General features: G+C 35.0%; 1 protein-coding gene across 1 annotated transcript in view; it reads right to left on the minus strand.

The window, feature by feature from the left end:
• Positions 1-19659: 19659 nt before the first annotated feature.
• The window catches only part of tamo (PUB and ZnF_RBZ domain-containing protein tamozhennic), a 40258-nt gene continuing 37882 nt past the window's right edge, over positions 19660-22035 (minus strand). The window contains exon 4 of the mRNA XM_067274993.1: positions 19660-21938. Coding sequence (XP_067131094.1) covers positions 20418-21938 — 1521 coding nt within the window. The 3' untranslated portion in view covers positions 19660-20417. The remainder of the gene's footprint in view (positions 21939-22035) is intronic.

A 22035-nucleotide genomic window follows, 5' to 3' on the forward strand; every position in this document is an offset into this window, starting at 1 on the left:
AAGATATCTTTTATTTTAAAAATAATTAATTATATCCCGAGATTTCCCGGAATCTCGGGAAACAGTTCACTTTTTTCCCAAATCCCGGGACAAGCAAAAGACCGAGAAATGAGAAAACCTAATTATCACGATATCAAAGACTTATCCTTCCTTTCCTCATTGTCAAATACAGACGAATCTCCTTTCCATAAACTACTAACGTAATACTTGAATGACCCTCGCAAGTTCTCACCTGACTAACGGAATCGTGATATTCTAAGTTTTCTTCACATATCTAATATCTAAATAGGCGCCATTTACCTATAAAATGTTCTTCCCGATGGCAATCTCCTTGGCAGACATCCACGTATTGTGTTGCACCGAACCGAACTAATTAAATTACTAAACAAATTACTTTTTCTTAATGTTTGATTGAAAGTAAAATAACTGCCGTTATCGAAATAAAACCAATGTTGATTATTGCAACTTTCAAATATTTTCCTAAAAGTAATTTTAAAATGCATAAATGCAGAATGCATATTAAGTTGTTATTTGAACATTTGTTTTCACAGATGTAGAAAGTCTACATCAACTATTGTCAAAACACGTACTGTACGTTGTTCCAATGATATGGCGAGACGGCCTATCTATGAACGCATAAAACCAACTTTAATTTTAAAAATACATGAAATACTTGATAGGAAGACTGTACTATACGAATACTTTCATGTTTTCTTACATTTGAATTAAATTACAATAATACTAAAGTATCTCTAATTTGTTATTCATTTTTCATAAAAACCAGAAATTATTCCTTAGACTAAACTGGAATAACAGAATTTTGTTGACAGCGGGATGACGAAAGCAGTAAATGCGCCAGCTTTATGCTTTGGAGATTTAGATTTGAGTCCGGGTCAGGAACTTGTCAGGGGTTGTCCAGCCCTATCCTTCACCATTTAGCCACCCTCATTGTGGGCTTGGCCGAACTCAGAGTCTGGATAAAGACCCTCTTGATGCCCACAAACCGAATAGAGTTAAAAACAAAAATCACGATTTTGTTTTTCGAACATCTATCTTATAACTAAAGATACCATAGATATAAGGCAAGCAAAGGTTTGGGATAAATATACTTCGAATTAAGACGATCGTTCCATAAAATATTCGTATGTGCACAGTTATACGGCTAACAGCGTATAACTAACTGTACGCACCACCTCATATTTTCTATATACACTTAATAACACGTTATAATAACACAGCAAACAAAATACGGCGACGTATACAGAACGCTGTTTTCGTTAATTAATATTTGATAATATAAATAAACTGCGAGTAAACAGCACGTTTTAGGTGAGAACCTCACAAGTTACCAGGTAGTTTTATAAAAAGTTACGTAAAATTCTTCGACACGTTACTCGATTTATTTTTAAAGTGGTCCAAAATGTAGTAGCCTAGAGCCTTACAAATATCTTAATCTGTTATTTGTATCCCAATCTTGCAATCCCGAAATTCAGCCATATTTTAGAGATAAGAGAAAAGGTATACTCCACGAATAAAGTGACACCCGAAAATGCGTTACTGTAAGAGCAAAGCCATTTTGACCAGATCAGAGTTCTTCCTCTATTGTTCTCTTACAACATGGAGGCACTTCATCTGAACGAACCAGTTAAAATACGCATATCAGACTTCAGACAGAAATTTCACTTTGAATTGAGAAGTAGTCTTATTTCAAACTAACCGAATTCGTTAATGTATAAATCTCTATATCCCCGACTGGAACAAAAGTACAATTACAAATTAAGGGGTATTCGAACTACCCGAGTTCGAATTAACTAGGATTTCCTGTATTATGATTAATAATATAAAAATTCTTTTTTTAAATAAAATCTCTTAACAGCCGGAAAAGTTAAAAAAGTCGCTTTAGTAGTCAATTCCCCATAATGTGCAAAAGGGCATGCCAGATAGACGACGTCCTGACATCTATAAAAGTGAGTGGAAAGAACACTGGCCAGCAAACTGCTTTCTCTTTTACTCTATTAATTGTGCCCGGAAGATCAGCATATCTGTAGTAGTTGAGCCAAAGTAAACATTTGATAACTGTTTATTAAATTTTAAAAATAATCTAGGGCAGTGTTTCCCAATATTTTTGGCTTAGCGGTACACTTTGAATTTAATCAGATTCCTGCGACAGACCATAATTTTAAAAGAAATTAGGATAGATTCAATAATATTTTGATAATACGGAAGTTAAATTAACCAAGATAAAAACTCACAATTTTACAAATATCACTGCTGTAGTCGTGCCAGGCCTTACCAGGGGGCAACCCTGATACTTCTTTTTTTAGGTCGGACGAAGCCCTTGTAGTTTCTGAACATCTAGGTTAGACTTTAGACTATAAACGTCGGCCGAAAAAACTGATAAAATTACTTCCTACACATTTTTTGCGCTATTACAAATAGCGCAAAAAAAAAAAAAAAAAAAAAAAAAAAAAAAAAAAGCTTTCGTCAGATAGGCACTGTACGGATCGATATGGCGTATTTAAGCCGTTTTGCAGATATTACACCATAAAGTTGCACTTTGCCGATACAAAACTTCATGGACGGTGGGTGGAATTTTCGTAGACAATGGCGATTCAAGCTCAGAATGCCGATTAGCGCACTGGACCTTTTTAATATACTTTAAAAATAAAAATAAAAAACTATTTGAATGAATGCATAAATAAATAGTATTCATCTTTAAGCGAGTAAGCCACAATGCTTATACAAGCTCCGAAGAGTTGGTACGCCAATATACCATAGACGCACGCAACTTTTGTCAGAGAGGATATTCTGATATATTCCGATGCCGCAAAGTTTGCAACAATCGGCATTTTAGTAAACATCTCATTCTTTCGGTCAGCCAGCGGTAAAAGATAAATGAAATTTTAAAAGAGCTTATTCAAAATTCAAAAAAATTATTTATATTCCCGCAACACACCTAAGGGGATCTTGCGACACAGAAGTGTGTTACGACATGCAAATTGGGAACCACTGTTCTAGAGAATATCCACACAATATTTAGTAAATTTTGACTCTCACCTCCGTCCCAGCGACTCTTGTGTGCCAGACATGTGACTATAAAACCTAATACCACGTAGTCTAAGGAAACCGGAGTTCAAATACTTTTATTTATTGTTGTTTTAAATTTAAACACAACAGTAAATGGTTGAAGAATGATAAAAACTGTTCTGTAATACCATAAGAACACACATGTAAACACACAGTAAAAACATAGATCAATCATAAACAATATTTGTAGAATTGTGGTGGAATAATACAATGTACTCAATTTACAGAATTTTGGAACTATTCTCCTGTTAGGCGTAGTAATAGGAGGTCTCACTAACGTTTCCCTATAATTTTTCTTTCTACTTCACTGTGTATTTGTCGTGTTTATTAATAAATCCGAATATTGTTTCTTTTCTATTTGCTAAATTCCGAGCACGCGCCGCTAGTATTTAATAACGATGTCTACACACTTAAATTTAGGGATCTGAAAGTCACTAGATTTGATGATAAGAGTATCATTCGTAACGGAAAGTCGTACATTTGCGAATACCCAAATATTGAAAGGTTTGATTTCATAGATAACTTATAATGGGAAAGATCCGCTGACAGTATTCATTGGTGCTTTAAGAGGACAGCGCTATATACGAGGAGGCTATATCGAAAATCGATTGTATCCTCGTCCGGCAAATATATTAAAAGTTGATATTCATAAAACTGTGAAAGTACAGTACATAATAAATTTATTTTCGTTCTGATTATTTCTTTCGAAATATTGTTTTGTTTTTGAAATTATTGGAGAAAATTTGACGGGAAAGTTTGAGTGTTAAAAATATTTTAAATCACTCGTTTAAGTCCTTATGAGAAGTATAAAACGAAATTTCTAAAGTTAATTAAGTTCTACGGACAACAGGTAACAATTGCTGACGCGCGCCAACAATATCCTTGTTTTTCGATTGTTATTTCGAAGCGCTTTCGTTTTGTTGGAGAGTTTTCCTGCGATTTTTGAGAATGAGTAAAAAGAAGAGTTTTTGGAGGTGGAATGGAAGGATTTTCGGACGAAAATCTCCAAGTGAAGAAAAGGTTGAGAAGAGAGAGGAAGAGGCTAATGATCCTCTTCCGGACGCAGAAGTCAGTGGGCTTCCGTCAGAATCTTCGGAAAATCCGAAGGTTCCAAAAGATGGAGGACTTTCGTCAGAGTCCTCGGAGTGTTAGAAGGATCCAGGCGTCAGTGGACCTTCTTCAGAGTCTTGGGAGTCTTTCGAACCTACAGAGCGGGAGAATCTCGAGATTTATTGGGACAAAGCCAAGCTAGCAAGACTCAGGCAGGCTTTCGTAGAGTACAAAAAGCAGCTGGAAATCAAAGCCAATTTCCAGCGCGCAATGTCCAGAGGTCCGCCAGAAAATAAAGAGAAGTCCAAAATAAACTGGAACTTCACTTGCTGTTGTTTCGGCAGAGGCGAGAAATCCAAAGCCGATGTTTATTCAAACAACTTTCAACAATATTGCAACCAGGGATACGAAACCAATATTTGGGTAAGTGCACGTTTTGGCAGATTGCGCGTTCTCTTCATTCGATTCTTTCTTTGACAAAATATTTAATCTTGGATTTAATTTTGCAGACATTGCGGAGTAATTTGACAAGAAAATTGGCACATATTTTGAGAGAAAGAGATCCTCTGGCACAGTACCTCCTTAAAGCAGACGCCGGTCAAGTGGAAAGAATTTTATCGATTTGTGACAGACTCCCGGATTGGACATTTAACCCGGACTTGACAGTAACACCCGAATTTGACAAATATCCTGAATGTGACAGTCCCCCCATATATGACGTTAAAATCCCGAATGTGACAGAAGGATGATACGTAAATGGATATTCTAATATAACAGCAATCGCTTCTGATATTTGTTGTTTAGAGACGAATGATGGATAGTTCTATCTCTGTTCTGTAATTTTACACTAGCCAATGAATCGATTTTGATAATGTTTCAAATAGATTGTAAAGTCATAAATTTCAAAATTCTTACATAACCGTATTTATAAATGAATATACAGTATAATAAAAAAAGAAATTCTGTATTTCTGCATTCTGTGTAATTTTTAATCTAAATTTAAAGTATCCGGAAGGAAATTATTAATCATCATTGTGGAATTTGCAATTTTGAATAATTTTGTTTTCTGTTTTTCATATTCCGACATAAAAATTTCATTTAATAGCAATCAAATGAATGAATGGATAGACCAAATTCGTGTTAATTTGTTGTGAACAGATTTTAAGTAGTGTTTATTTGGCGATATAAAATTTTATACAGCTACAATAATTTTTTTCTTGAATTACTTGTAAATACAATTTTTATATCTATAAAAAATTTCAATCTATTATGTTTGAATTTCGTATATTTCATATCGATTGGTTTCGTGACCAGAGGGTCCGCGCCAGACCGGTGATGCCTACGTCAGGACTGACACCACTGTATCTTTTAAGGCAGATATAGAAACCTCGTTGGCTGCTGTTCCGATTTTGCGCGAGCGGTCGCGTATGTAGACATTAGGGGTCCGGGATGGAGACAGATCGAGAGACGTCTCTCCCGAAAGACGTGCACACCGCAACTTACTTATAAAAAAAAATACCTGTTTATTTATATAACCTATTTACACGTATACTTAAGATAACAGAGTTCTGTTTAGCTTCAAAGAGCGTATAAAATCGGACAAAAGCTATATAGAGTAACATGATTGCGTATTTAAGTAACGAGTTCCTTGCCGAGAGAGAGAGAGCTTACAATATTACGGGCAATGCGAAATACCTTAATAAAAATTCTGAAATGCATCCCAAGTTCTTGTTCAGTAAGATCCAATGCAGTAGTGTCACAAAGTGACTACGGTATAAGTCTAGTATCTGTTTTTGTGCATAACTAATTGTATATGTAAATTGTAATGTATATTATATTCCTTCTTTCTGAATTGAAATCATGAAAATTGTTCATGTTGTAATTTCGATTGTTTCATCATTGGATACAATTATCTTTATCAGTAATATTTTCTATTTAATTCGCCTGACTCATTATAACTTATGTCATACGAATAACATCATTCTGAATTGTTTCTAACGTCAGACTCAATAAATAATACTTGAATTTGAAGCTTACAGATGTATTTGAATGCTATTACTTAGTAGAGGTTTACCAGTTTATCAAGTAGAAAAAGCAGTAAAACGATGTTAATATCAAAAAACTCTATTGTTAAGATATGTTAACGTTTTCGCGTGTTGTTTAATTAGCTTCTTCAGGCAGTTACATTCATTATATAATGGCCTGGAGAAGCTATGTAAACAACAACAATATATTTAACATATTTTAACATTAAAGTTTTTCATTATAACATCGTTCTAACTGCTATTTTTACTTGACAAATTGTTTACAACCCCTATATGTCTCATTTCTTTAATAATGTGATTTTACATATCACCAGCGGTTTGAGAAATTCATTTTTATGCTTCTTCAAATTAAACCAAGAATATTATTTTAAATTGTTTTAATGTTCTTGAGTTTATAACATTAATTATTAATTTTTTTACACTTTTTATTGGAAGGAAGGAAGCGTGCGTTTTTATTGATATATGCGTTCTTATTGATATAATTTTTCGTTGTAATTCAATCAATAGGAAATCTACCGACTTTCTTAATCATTATCGCGCTTTACTGCAGAAATTAACAAGCAGTTATTCTCCAGGTCTTTTTCTATTCACGTGTATCTATTTACATATTTTGTAAAATTATTTGAAAACGATTTTGTTGATTTTTAATCACAAATTTGTGTTAACAGAAGTACAGTGAAACTTGTGTATACCGGATCGCATGATACCGAATTATTCTTTCTGTTTTAACAGATTCCAGTTTTAAATAGGATTTGGTATGTTTCTTCTTTATTTTAAAACTACACCAGATAAATGTAACACAGTTAAGGCCATTTTTTAATAGTAAAATCATTTTTACACACAAAGAAATGTTATTACTAGGCTTAACCAAAATGAATCCAAAGTGCTTCAATCTAAAGATGGGAGTATTCGAATCCAAATGAACAGAATATAGTTGTATTATTTTATTAATTATTTTATGAAATATAGTTCGGTTTGTTTATTAATTTAATCCATGAAAATGTTTGAGAATATTCTCTGGAATTATGGCAGGTGTATCGCTATTTCAGGTGTTCTTTACTTGCTTCATCGTCATTCACCAATGAGGATACGGTATTGTCTTACACTAACTTTCAAGCTAGGGTAGAAAAATACACCGAGGCACTACACTAACGAAACAAAAAGTTAAGTGTAGGTATGATGTCAAATTGACGTCAAAGTTTACACTTTCTGGACCAAACGAACCTACTGTGTTACCTATATTTTCATTGTTTTCCCAAATTAATTAAGTTTATTGTTCTCTGCATAACGATCGTACCTGGAAACAATTATACTTGTTTGTCTACAAATGAAATTTTAATTTTTTCTCTATCCAGATTACGTTCTTCGTACCCAAAAACCTCTTCCCTTTCCGCTCTGAACAGAATTTCAGGCTTACAGTAAGATTTAACATAGAAAAATCTCTCTGTTCCGAAGTATTTTTCGGTTTAGCAGGTTTCCGTTTTATTCAGGTCCTGTTTTAGAGAAGTTTTACTGCATTAATTTTTTTGAAAGTTTTCCGAAAATTATTTAGAAATTTCAGCTTTAAATTTATACAAATTATTTATTATATTGAGTTACAAATTATGAGAGATATATTTTGAGTAAATTCATTTACATACTTTATTCCTTTATTTCTAATAATTTTCGAAATCACTGGCTGTTTAAGAAAATTTCAGGAAATTTTTCTAAAAAATACGCGCTTTCAAGCTGCTCTATCATAAACATTAAAACTTAAATAAGAAAAACAAGGAAATTCTCAAAAGAAATGTAACCGAACGTGTTGTAGTGATGTATTTGGTGTGGTGAGGCCACACCATTTTCCGTTATTCCCCATTTCAATCTAGGAAAAAAAATATATTAAAATTATTCTTATTTAGATTGAGATAATACATCAATATTTTTATTTTCTTGTATACTTTGAGCAATTTAATTGTACTAAGATTTGCTTCTATTTAAAATTTCGGGTTATTTTTGACCAATTATTTTTACTACTAAACGAGCAAAATAATTCTTTAAAATGGATTTGGCTTCCTTTGTGATTTTCCAGTAGATCCTTGGCTCTTTTTTATAGTGTATCTGGCAGTGCCAGATTTAACAATCAGGGGGCCCTGGGCACAAATACGGTGGGATCCTCCTCTAAGAGTAGGCAAATTTGACGATTTAGAAAAATTACACAAAATACTGTACTGTACTTTCAACTAGATTTCAACTAGGAAGTTGTAAATTTCATTTTAAAATAAGGTTATTGTAAACATACATATATTTTATTGTGTAAAACTAATTATTTTAATTTAACTGAAAAATACCTATGTGAAATTTTTTCCCGAAATTTTCCGGTTTCATAGGTTTTTTCCCGGGTTTGGTTTTCTCTGCCTGGGGCCCTCATGATTAGGCCACACTAGGCTGTCGCGGTAATAGAAAAAAACAATTATGTTAAACATAATTTTTTTTTCTATTACCGCGACAGCCTAGTTTTGTGGGAGCCCCTATTTTGTGGGAACCCTGGGCACAGGCCCCAATGCCCTTATGTAAATCCGGCCCTGGCTATACAGGCAGGGCCGGATCATCGCATAGACAAATGAGACAAATGTCTAGGGTCCGGTTTTTTGAAGGGCCCGGTCAAACTGTCTGTTTTGAAAATATTTTAAAATAAGATAGTTTACTTTTCTAAATTTTTAGATAATGTTTATTCGTATTTATATACTTGCTTTTTTAAAACTGTATTGGCTTTTATTTAAATTATCTTTTTCATTATTCAATTTACCTTTCATGGGTAAAATATTATATTATTTAAATATTAACCAAAAAGGTTAAATTAAACAATTAATATTTTAAGGTAGTATTGTTATTATATAACAACTTTTATTAGACATTTAATAAAACAAATTTCAATAAATATAAATTTGAATTTTTTAAAATTTATAAACTGTTCAAACTTTTCTAGAAAAACTAAAATTGGGGATACTATAGATTACCACCTATGGAATTTCGTGTGTTTGGGTATATATCTGAACTCAGGGGACCGAGACGAGTTCAACGATACTCTACTTTTGGACCGGAGACGAAAAATAAAAAAGTTATCATACTTTTTTCCGGCGATCGCGCGATGATAGGCTCTCTCCGCTAAGTCGGCCTCGCTATCGCGATCGGGAGTCGCGTCGCTTGCCGTTAAAATTGCCTTTAGTAGACGTTTCCCCTTTTTTTACTTTGTTCAAGAACTACCGTGAATCAATAACTAGTGACGTTTAGCACATGGCGGCCTGCCGGCGGCTCCCCTCCGGGAGGTCAGTCGAGAGCACGAACCGTGGGAATGGCCGCCATGTTCACTGTCATAAGTAACATTAACCGAAATGGCGATCGCGCGATGATCGGAAGTCGCGTCGCTCTCTCCGCTCTCGTATCGCGTGTTTAACCCTCCGGGAGATGACCGTAGTCAGACGTCATGGTTTGCAGACTTTACCGCAAGATGGCAATACTAGCAACTACAATGACGTCTGCATGAGAGCATTAAAAAAGTATGGTAACTTAAAAAGTATGATAACTTTTTTATTTTTCGTCTCCGGTCCAAAAGTAGGGCATCGTTGAACTCGTCTCGATCCCTGAGTTCAAATATATAATCAAATTCCTGAAATTCCATAGGTGGTAATCTATAGTACACCCCTAAAATTTATTGTTGTATATTAAATATATTTTATTAATAAAAATTTAACATTTGTTTTAGTTTTTCACATTATTTAGTTTTGTTTTATTTATTGTTTTATATTTTTTGTGTGCTCTATTTGTGGGAGAGGGAGGGGGTCCAGTAAGAAGAAATGTCTAGGGCCCCAAAGTGGGTTAATCCGGCCCTGTATACAGGGTAGATTTTGAAATGTTGAATCTGTCTGCTACTGACCTATAATGAAATAGAAAAGTTATTAATTATGCTTAAATTTAATAAATACCAATATTACCATACAAATTATTTGTATTAACTTTCTTAAGTTTAACAGACTTGTTGAATTTCTTTAAGAAAATTATAGCTTCCATGCGCACTCTACTTTCTCTACTTTTTCTCTTTTATGAAGTTTCGAAACGATTTTACCTATGTGCACCTTCATGGCCGCACTTCCGTAATCTCTACATCAAGCGTCTTTTGAATTTCAATGTAGGCAGCGCTGTTAGTAAATTTTAATAATTCTATCGGTCGCGCAATAACTAGTGACGTTAAACAATTGGCGGCTCCCCTCCGGGAGGAGTCTGTCGGGAGCACGAACAGTCGCGACCAGAAGTGCCGCCATGACGGTGCACATAGGTAAAATCATACCGAAGTTTCTAAAATAATATAACTTTCAATCTCGTCTTTAAAATCATCCGAAGAAAATGCTTCAACACAATCGCACTAACAATGTTTAGAAGTTCAGATTTAGAAACGGCCATTTTCTAAACGAATCGTTCGGAAAGTTTAACGAAACAAGAATAACGATGACGTCATTCTCGTTTTAACTTGTTCGACTTTACGAACGTACCCTTATATATATATACAGGGGTTGGACAAAAATATGGAAACACCAAAAAGAAACCTATTACTAAGCACTAATATGGTGTAGGAAAACCGTTGGCATTCAAAACAGCCTGCAGTCTTCTTGGAATGGATAAATACAGGTCCTGTATGGTTTTCAAAGGAATCTTGTACCATTCATCCTGCAAAATAGTGACAAGTTCAGGTAACGATAATGGAGGTGGATAGTGATCACGTACCTGTCTCTCCAAAGTAAACCACAAATGCTCAATAATATTGATGTCTGGTGACTGTGGTGGTCAAAGGAGATGCGACAAATCACCCTCGTGCTCACAAAACCACTCTTGGAAGATGTGAGCTGTGTGAACAGTCACCCTGTCGTCTTGGAACACAGCATCACCATTGGGAAACAAACATTGTACCATGGGATGGACACAATCGCCCAAAATAGTTACATGATCTTTGGCAGTAATGTGACCTTGCAGAGTAATCATAGGGCCCATGGAATACCACGATGTGGCTCTCCAAATCATAACCGAACCCCTGCCATGTTTCACTCTTGGCAGCAAGCAGTCTGTATCGTAAGCTTGGGACAGTGTTCACCAGATGTAAACTTGGCCACAGGTTGGAAACGATGTAAAACAAGACTCATCCGACCAAATGACTCTTTTCCATTGCTTCATAGTCCAGGTTTTATGGCTTTGGCACCACATTTTTCTCTTCTGGGCATTTGCATTACTGATTAATGGTTTTGGAATTGCAGCTCGCCCTGAAATTCCCTGCTTATGGAGCTCCCTTCAAACTGTTTTGGTGCTGACAGGATTTGTGAGCTCCATATTCAGTTCGGCAGTGACTTTTGCAGCTGTAGTCTTCTTATTTTTTGTCACAATCCTCTTCAATGACCGTCTGTCACGATCACTCAGCACACACTTTCGTCCACATTGTGACTTAGCGAATGATGTTTTTCCACTTGTTCTGTATGCAGTATAAATCTTTGATATGGTGCCTCTTGACACACCAAACATTTCGGCCACCTTGGTTATGGAAGCACCCACCATACGAGCACCAACAATTTGCCCACGTTCGAATTCACTTAGCTCTGACATTGTGCACTTCCACCTACACAGAACACAGTTCTAACAATGACTGACATGTGCAACGTATTGAGGAGATTGCAGAGGTGCCATTAATAATCAAACACAAGAGCGCCACCTAGAGGCTTGGGTAAAATTAACATTTACATTCAACTATGAATTTCATGAGGGGTTTCCATATTTTTGTCCAACCCCTGTACATATATATAGTAAGACTCCACTTAACGCGAGGGATGCGTTCCTAGACAACAAAGCGCTAAACGAAACAGCGTTAAACGAGGTCATTTCAACACAGAGTAAACAGGAAAGAGGAGCACGCGACCAAACGTAAACAGATTTTACTTTAAGTTATTTTTATATTAATTTGCATAATAATATATGTTAAATAGCACAAACATATGCACACAGAAATGTAGTTTATTTTTTGTGACGAAGGTCCTGGCTCTTCTGAAATTCTTGTTTTTTGCAATAAAGTCGTGAAGTTTCATTTGTCGCTTTTTTCTTTCCTTAAGCAAATGTCGGTAGCAGAAGATCCATCCGAAACGCCTCGTTTTGCTTTTGCACTCCTTTCAAAATCTGGATCGTTCGCTACATTTTGATCAACGATTTCGGTTATCGTTCCCAAACTTTTACTAAGGAAATCTGTAGCAAGTTCTTTTGGTTCTTCGTTTTCGGAAGCACATTTTTATCCAGTTCTACACGAATTCCTTGTTCTGTCAGTTCTCAAAGGTCGTCGTCGGTAAGGCTCTCACCAGAAACCTGCAGTAACTCCTCAATATCCTGCTCGTCTACATCTAGTCCTGCTGTATCGATTAGGTTGAGTTTGGTCAACCTAATCGATACAGCATTTATCGATTTATCGAAGTGCGATAGGCTCTTCTTGTTGAGAATTCTTGGATACCTTCTTTCACACTTCGTGCATTTATCAGTTAATTCTTGCCAAGCGAAGCCGATAGGCCGGATGGCCGAGCGGTAAAGGTGGCAGCCTACCGCTCTGGGGGACCCGTTTTTTCTAAAATTGCACTAAACATAGATTTAAAGTGTGAGGCCCGGAAATAGCCCCCCAAAAGGGATATGTACAAGTTTGTTAAGTCAAACCCTAAGATTATAACTTTTATAAGTGTCGAGTCGGCGACGCCGGACTTTGATGTCGACGCTCATAAAGAGTAACGGGAAAAACAAAATTTTAGGCAAAGAAAATTTAGAAAGAAAAATATTAAAAATTTAAGACGCAGTTTAGAAAGCAAAACGAAACTAGAAAGAAAAAAATATCAAAATGAGCGTAGGTGTCATAGTCAACAATTAAACGCGATCATAGTCTAAAAGACGGTGTCGGGTAAACCTTCTCTTGTCGACCTTTCCTGCGATCTAACGAAGCTCCATTTACACCTGGAGACAGGTGGGATACCAATTGGGAAGCGAGGAGGAGAAGAGTTAGCCAATTAGCGATGATTCGATCCCGAGAAAATTATAAAGCCTCCGATGTCAAGGACAGAAGAGCTTCCTCTAGACTACCTGTTGTGTTCATTTACCTCCAATAGTGGTGTTTCCGTTCATCTTTTGTGCACTGTCTCTTCAGATTTTCGAACTTTTAACAACGACGTTGCTACGAGGCCCCTCCAGCGTAGGACCAGACCGAAACCGAAAACAACCTAAAGCTCTGAACTTAAGGACCATTGCTAAATTTATGTAAGCATTTTCGACTAAAATAAACGATTTCTATGTGAAACGCTTGTTTTTCTGCCTCCTCAAAACCGCCACCCACATGTGAATAGCCCTTAGCCATCCCGACGGTTGGGAATAAAAACTCCCCCCATTTCGGCAAGCTTACAAAAGAAAGTGCACCTTTTTGCCACCTTTTTCTGATTGGTTCGTGTTCGTAAATAATGGATTATTATCAATGAAATACCGCGATAATTTAAATCAGCGTAAATTTTGAGGGTTTTTTTAAGGCTTTGTGCAGACGGCGTTATATCGAATCAGCGTTAAGCGGGATCTTACTGTATATATATTTTCTAGACCAGCATTTCTCAAACTGTGGGTCACGACCTCAATATTGGGTTTGTTAAAATTTTAATGAGTCGCGAAATGATACCACCTTCCGCAGAAATACTTGTAATACTTGTATTACTGAAATATTCTCTAAGAACAGATTCATCTGTTGTTCGTAGTTAAGTACAGTACTGAAAACTTGTGCCTTACGTCTTTTCCTGCCCCCTTCGCCACGTGGTGGGTCCAACTCGTTGGAGAGGAGTTGTGTAAATCTGGGTGTGTAACTTAGGGTGGGAGATTTATTGGAGGGTGTGTCTCGGGGAGAAGTTAGAACGGAAGTGGAGAGAGAAGGAAGAATTAGTAGGGAAGAGTGTGGTGTGTAAAAGTGCGTGAAAAAATATAGTCGGAAAGCCGGAAAGTAAAGACTAGGGGACCTATTCTGAGTAGTATCGTTAAGCTAACGAATACGATAAAAACCAGTTTCTATCGGAACCACGTGATTCGCGTTTAATCAACTGTGAAAATGCTATTCCGAGCCGTACGTTTCGTTTTCGGTGCCCATAGCCACGTGCGATAACTAAGCTTCTGTTACCGGTCACTCTCGAGCTGCCGTTAGGAACGTAACGAAAGTAAAAAGAACATGGCCACTTTAGATGTAAGCATGATATTACTTCACCAGCAATTGAAGAGAGAGGAAATTAGGGCCTCGAGTTTGAAGGGAGCTCAAAAATTTGTACAAAAAATCGAGTTTTGATATAAATTATTTTTTTTACAAATCAACAAACTATACTTTAAATGCTACAAAAAATAAAAAGTAATTATATTAATAACCAATATTGTTTATATTACATTTTTAGTGATTTCTTCTTTTTACTACAAAATTTATTTGGTTTTTATAGGTAGCTTTTCTTAGCTTTTAGCGACCAAAAAATGGCAAACGAAAGTTTTAGTGTTTCCTTGTATAAATTATACCTTATTTTATAATATGTTGCAAATACTTCTTAACAACAAAAACATTTATTATTAAAATTAATTTGTTTATGTTAATTCTCTTTTTTATATGATTGACTTCTAGAACTGTAGAGTTGGTAAAGGGACTCCTCACACAGAGTTCGGCTTTGGGCTTCGAAATGTCTAAATCCGCCCCCTGCTAGAACCGAAGTGTTTTAACTAATATTTCGAACTGACAAGTTGGCTGTGTTGTCCCTTCTTTGATGACAATTTAACACAAAACTATTGGACCAGCGCTGGTAATGACAATACTAAAACCATGTGCTTCGCTTAGAAAACGGCGGATTGCAGTCACGTAACAATCTTTTACGGTGATCTTTACGGTAAAGGGAGCATCTAACTTCCCTGACATTAATTTAGGGTTGTCTTCCATAAAATTAACGAGCATCTCGAACTGGCGACTTGTAGTTCGCTGGCTTCGTTGTCCTTTCTTCGACATTTTAAAACAAAACTATTTCACTAGCGCTGATACAGGACAATGCTAAAACCACGTGCTTCGCTTAGAAAATGGCGGGTTGAGATCACGTGACAAAAATACAATGTTAACTAAACTGTGATTGGTTAAAGCGTAATAGCTGTCGATAGCATAGAACCCAGACGCATCTCGGCCGACTAACCGCAGCGAAACCCACTTAACGTGGTGCACAGAATAGCAATTTGTCTAAGGTTCGTTAACTGCCTTTCGGTAAGGGGACTCAACGAGGGCGATACACGGGACATTCGATAAGTCCCCTTAGCGAAAGGCAGTTAACGAACCTTAGACAAATTGCTATTCTGTGCTCCACGTTAGGTGGGTTTCGCTACGGGTAGTCGGTCGAGATGCGTCTGGGTTCTATGCTATCGACAGCTATTACGCTTTAACCAATCACAGTTTAGTTAACATTATATTTTTGTCACGTGATATCAACCCACCATTTTCTAAGCGAAGCACGTGGTTTTAGCATTGTCGTGTATCAGCGCTAGTGAAATAGTTTTGTTTTAAAATGTCGAAGAAAGGACAACGAAGCCAGCGAACTACAAGTCGCCGGTTCGAGATGCTCGTTAATTTTATGGAAAACAACCCTAAATTAATGTCAGGGAAGTTAGATGCTCCCTTTACCGTAAAAGATAGCTAGAAATTGTGGCAAGAAATAGCCGACCGTCTGAATTCCGATGGAGTCGGCTCACAAAGATCCAGAAAGATGGCGAAAAGTAACTGATAATTTTGAATATAAATATATGACTATCATTTTAATTTATACATATGCGAATGAAACCTATTTCAGAAATAATGTTCATGCTATAGCTACTTACTTTAAATTTTAATAAGAAGGCAAATACATTATTCATACAATATTCATAAACAGTTAATTAAGGTAATTATTTTTAAGCAGTACAACAACATAGTTTATTGACTCTCTCTCCACTTACTCGTGAAGTAAAATCATTCTTACACCAAAAGACACCATGTTGTTTTCACTTTCGTTACGTTCCTAACGGCAGCTCGAGAGTGACCGGTAACAGAAGCTTAGTTATCGCACGTGGCTATGGGCACCGAAAACGAAACGTACGGCTCGGAATAGCATTTTCACAGTTGATTAAACGCGAATCACGTGGTTCCGATAGGAACTGGTTTTTATCGTATTCGTTAGCTTAACGATACTACTCAGAATAGGTCCCCAGGTCAGCGGATTTCGTTTACGAACTGTTTCCTGTCCGATAAGAAGTAAAAGAAGAGGTACACTTTAAACTCATTGTCGGTACGTTTTATGTCTGCGCGTTACGGGAATTCTGTAGCAAATTATTGTCAGGAGAATAGTGTGTTAAAACTATTCGGTAGATTGGATTGTTGGGCTCCGTACGTTCCTGTGTGTTTCCCTAGATGTATTGTATGTTCCAAGGAAAATAAAAAGGGTTATCTTGTTAATTTGGATAGTTGTCTTTGGCTAGTTCCTACTGAGATTCCCCTTCTAAGTGTCTGCTCTATCAAGCACGTTTGTTATCAATTTGTTCCATCGAAGAATCACTAAAGTTCTCCGTGTCGGCTCATACGTATTTTATATAATCTCACAAACTTTTAATATCTTTTTTCTTATTATTATTATTATTATTGTCATAAAGTTAAGATTATAGAATGTGTGTATATGAAATTGATTTCTCTTTTCTATTTTAAATGACATCAATATAGAAAACCATTATATGTAAAGTCGTAATTATAAACTTGCAATGGTTTTGAAAATATATTTTTGTTTATTCAAACTTTTAGGTTTATTGTCATACATAACAATAAATTGTAAAAATAAACAATGGATGAATTTTGGCACAAGTGGATCAATAAATGTTTTCCCCCGGCTCTGTTATATATAACAGAGGGAAAGTATGGTGATTGGTAAAAAATGACTCCCAAGATTTTTACATTTTTGGACTTGGGACTTTAAAACGTCGAGAAATGCAAAAAATATTCGGGGGTAATTTCTGTATGTATGGATGTTAGTGTGTGGAGGGCACGATTTTGTTCACCCTCCTTGAAGCTTAATAGTTCCTGTGCTTTTTGTCGAAAATTTCTGAAACTTTTCAAGGAGGTTTGTTTTTTAGAAGGATTGATACTAATAAATTTTGGTGATCAAAGGTTCAGAGATTGGAGAGGATGAGGAATGTTTATAATATAAAATAAAAAAAAACAGGTAAACTAGTCACTGCTGTATATTATATAACGAAATACAATTATGCATTATTAATGATTGGGTGTACTATAGATTACTCCCTATGGAATTTCAGGACTTTGATTATATATTTGAACTCGGGACCGAAACGAGTTCAACGGTACCCTACTTTTGGACCGGAGACGAAAAATAAAAAAGTTATCATACTTTTTCACTTACCATACTTTTTTAATGCTCTCATGCAGACGGCACCGTAGTTGCTAGTACTGCCATCTTGCGGTAAAGTCTGCAAACCATGACGTCGGACTACGGTCATCTTCCGGAGGGTAAACACGCGATACGAGAGCGGAGAGAGCGACGCGACTTCCGATCATCGCGCGATCGCGAACATGGCGGCCGTTCCCACTGTTCGTGCTCCCGACTGACCTCTCGTATGGGAGCCACCACACGCCGCCATGTGCTAAACTAGTGATCGATTCACGGTAGTTCTTGAACAAAGTAAAAAAAAAAGGGAGGAAACGTCTACTAAAGGCAATTTTAACGGCAAGCACGCGACTCCCGATCGCGATAGCGAGGCCACTTAGCGGAAAGCGACGCGACTCCCTATCATCGCGCGATCGGCGGGAAAAAGTATGATAACTTTTTTATTTTTCGTCTCGGGTACCGTTGAACTCGTTTCGGTCCCGAGTTCAAATATATAATCAAAGTCCTGAAATTCCATAGGGAGTAATCTATAGTACACCCGAATAATTAACATTAAGTACATATTTCTGTTAAGAGCATTTTACGCCAATTTCGAGCAGTTATTTCTTAACTTAAATTTCAATAATAAAAACTAAAATTGCAGTATTAAAAAAATCCAGCAACGAGTTGTTTAACTTTCTCAGCAACATTTAAACTGCGTATGTGCGCCATCTGTTATGGTATTTTATTATTAAATTTTTTTTTAATTATTATAAAATGGTAAAAAGATTAATTTTGAGGATAGGAATGGGTTTTATAAGAAAATTTAATGCTAATAACGAGTAAAATTGTCATGGTCCGACTCAACTCGAGATATGACACACGACCTCGGGTCGTGGAACCATCATTACAAATATATTGGGTCATCTGAGCAAAAGTTTAAAAAACGTTGCCCTGGGTGATTAATGCTATTTTTTGTATTTACAGAGTGTTCCAAAAAACATGATAAAAATTATATGATCCCCACAATTTACATGTTTATTGATAGATGCTAGTTCTGCTATATTGTAAGTATATACATATATATATATATATATAATGACATTTTAGGAGTAAGTTTTTTTTCAGATTTGAACAATTTTGAAGATGGAATCTCTGACTCTGGAAGAATGATTATTTAAAGAAAATAATTATTGTCTCGCATTTTCATCCACTAGAACACTGTATGGAGTGCCATTTCATCAAAGTGAATCATTAGAACATCATTCATAGATGGTACAATCACTGTTACAGAAATATCATACAAGACTGCATCTGAAACTTGTTGCAACATGATTCACCAGAATTGGTTCACACAGGATGGAGCTCATCTCCACAGGAGAGTAGATGTCTTTTTGCAGCTGAAAACAGCATTCAATAAGTGCATCATTACATTGGATGTTAAAAAATTCAATAGATGTGGAATTAATTGGCCCCCATACAGCCCAGACCTTAATCTGTGTGACTATCTGAAAGACAGTTTATCAGAATGCCCCCGATTCACTTGAGGATCTCAAATCAATCATTACACGAGATTCATGCACTGAATTCTGAATCTATTGTGTACTGACAGAATTTTGGACCTGATTAACACTATGAATTGCAAATATTCTGAACACCTGCTGTATTAAATATCACTTCTATCATCACTAAATGCATTTGGTTTTTTGTAGTTTTTGTTTGGTAATGGTTTACTTTTTATCATATTTTTTGGACCACCTTGTATTTAATACCATATTGGATGTGCTACAATATTTAAAGATTAGTTAAATACCTTAAACATTTCTAGAGATATTTATTATATCTATTGTGTGCCTGTTATTTTGCCATAACATTACATCAAAGTGTATATTATGGCAAAATTAATTGCATGTGTAACTAAAATAAGTTATTTAAGCTTTTCATGAGAGAGAACATTTCAAATTCCACATCTTGATTCATTGATTGGTGTGTTCAGTTTGAATTTGAGATGGTCATTAGTCTAAACAAGCAATATATTATTATAACAGTTTGTTTTCCAAGAGAGAGAAATCACTGTTTTTTAATATTCATAAATCAAACTAAATTTTTATATACAATATATAAACAAAACTATCTAAACATTTTCTTTTGGCATAACAACAAAACATTGCAATTACAACAAAGTTTACTTTTCATAATAAATTCATAACATTTTTTAAATAGATTTTACATTTTAAAAATCTCTGTGTTAAATAATACAACTTTTTATAATTTTATTGGCCTGTTAAAAGCACAAAAAAATATTCTGAAGTTTTAACATAAAGGCACTGCTAATATTAAGGGCCTTTTTTGTTAGTTCTAATAAATATTTCACTCTTTTATTGGAGAGAAGTTTTGTGCCTCAATACTGGACAATGAATCATTCAACTATCTCAACAGACACTCAATGGAAGACTGAATAATACAAATAAAAAATATTCATGTGCAAACATTCCAAAATAAACTACTAATTATAATCTTTTTAGGAACAAAATAATTTAAAATTTCACAAGACAAAAAAATAAAAAAATGAATGAAATCACAATTTGTTTTGAGTCTTGCATTACTCATTGATTACAGAAATTTTACATCACATATAATACTTTGTAGTTGAAGATAATGAAGAAATATTGTTCTTTGTTATTTTTCTTCTCAAAATGAGATGAATAATTTTGCAACTTTTTTATATCTAAGAAATATTATTTGTATGATTTTATTTAAATAATTATAATCCAATAGTAAATTATTTATTATTTTATATGTATGTTGGAGAATCTTTTAAACTTGTACCACATGCAGAACAAATTTTAGCATCTTTATCATTTACTAGTGTACACTGTGGACATTCTCTTCCACCGCTTACTAAGGGCATACTTTCAGCTCCAGTAAACCTGCTATGTCCACACATTTCACAGATTTTTTTACCAGATGAATTTAAATATGTGCAAAAGGAACATGACCATTTATTTGAATCCAATTCTTTTTGAGGAACTGAACTAGAATCCAATGTATTTTGCAAGACACTGTTGTTTGGAAGCTCTACTGCAGAAACCACTTTATTACTTCTTGAATTAGGATATTTTTCAGACATTCCTTTGTATGATACATTTTTTGTATGAGACGTTGAAACACCATCATCATCTTTAGTACTTATAATATCAGTAAATGACAGTTCTGCATCATGAGCAAGATTATCATAGAAACTTGTTCTTTTATTTGTATTATGCATTTTTCGATTATTTACATCAGAATTAATAGAATTATCATCATTAATAATACTTTCAACTGTGTTATGGTTTTCAATTTTTTGTAATTTATCAGAAGGCATTTTCCAAGGTTTAGATAGCTGCTGATAATTATCTAAAGACAGTTGGTGAAAAGCTCCTGCAACACAAGGTGATGCTTGTTTTTCCATTTTTCTATATTTTTCTTTTGCTTCAATATTTCCTAATTTATCTTTATGAGAATACATTGCTGATTGTTCACAACATGTATAACATTGACACTGCCTAGTATTATTCATAAAAATATCTGGATGAGGCATAAATGAAAAATTAGCATGTGGATGAAAATGAGGCATAAAATCATATGGATTACTATATACGTTTTTGAAAAGTGGTGGTTGACTATAACTCATTCTGGCAGCATTCCTATCAAAATCTGTGAATCCTGAAATGTAATTATTTTCTTGAAAATTTTGTTTTGGAATTGGCATATAAAGATCTAGAGAATCATCTATCCTGTCCATAGATGAATCTCCTATTCTATTAGGGCCCGACCAACTTGACATAGGGCTCCATAAGTCATCAATTTCATCAGATCGTGAACCTTTTCTCCTTACTTGTCGTTGTCTATCCAATTGTAAAGAAACACCTTCACTCCAAGAAGGTGACCTTAAATGAGAAACAGCTGTTCTTTCAGCTTTTTGTTTTGTAGGATGAGAAACACTATCAAACTGACTAGGTGGTAGTGAAGGTGGTGGCGGAATCATATCTGAATGAGAAAGATTTGGCCAAGTATTTGATAAATCAACTAAAATTCCTGTATGTGGCATACTTTGAGAAACATTAAGACTGGACAACGTATAGTCCTTTGAAGCATTTTTTAACTGCTGTCTTTCAAAAGAATGTTTTTCTTCTGCCATTTCTGCTCGTTTTAACTGCTGTAAAATACGAACAGCTTCATCTATTCCACAAACATAATCTTTACGTACTTGATGGACTTCATCCCAAGTACACTTGTAATTTGTAATTTTTTCACATATCTGTATCATAACCTAACGAAAGAAAATAAACATATATTTATATAATACATAAAAAAAATATTTAAAAACTTTTTTATTTCAGTAATTTATTAAATTCATTTATATAATT

Source organism: Centruroides vittatus, unplaced genomic scaffold (genome assembly GCF_030686945.1).
Source record: "Centruroides vittatus isolate TY-2023 unplaced genomic scaffold, ASM3068694v2 contig_577, whole genome shotgun sequence".
Taxonomy (NCBI): domain Eukaryota; kingdom Metazoa; phylum Arthropoda; class Arachnida; order Scorpiones; family Buthidae; genus Centruroides; species Centruroides vittatus.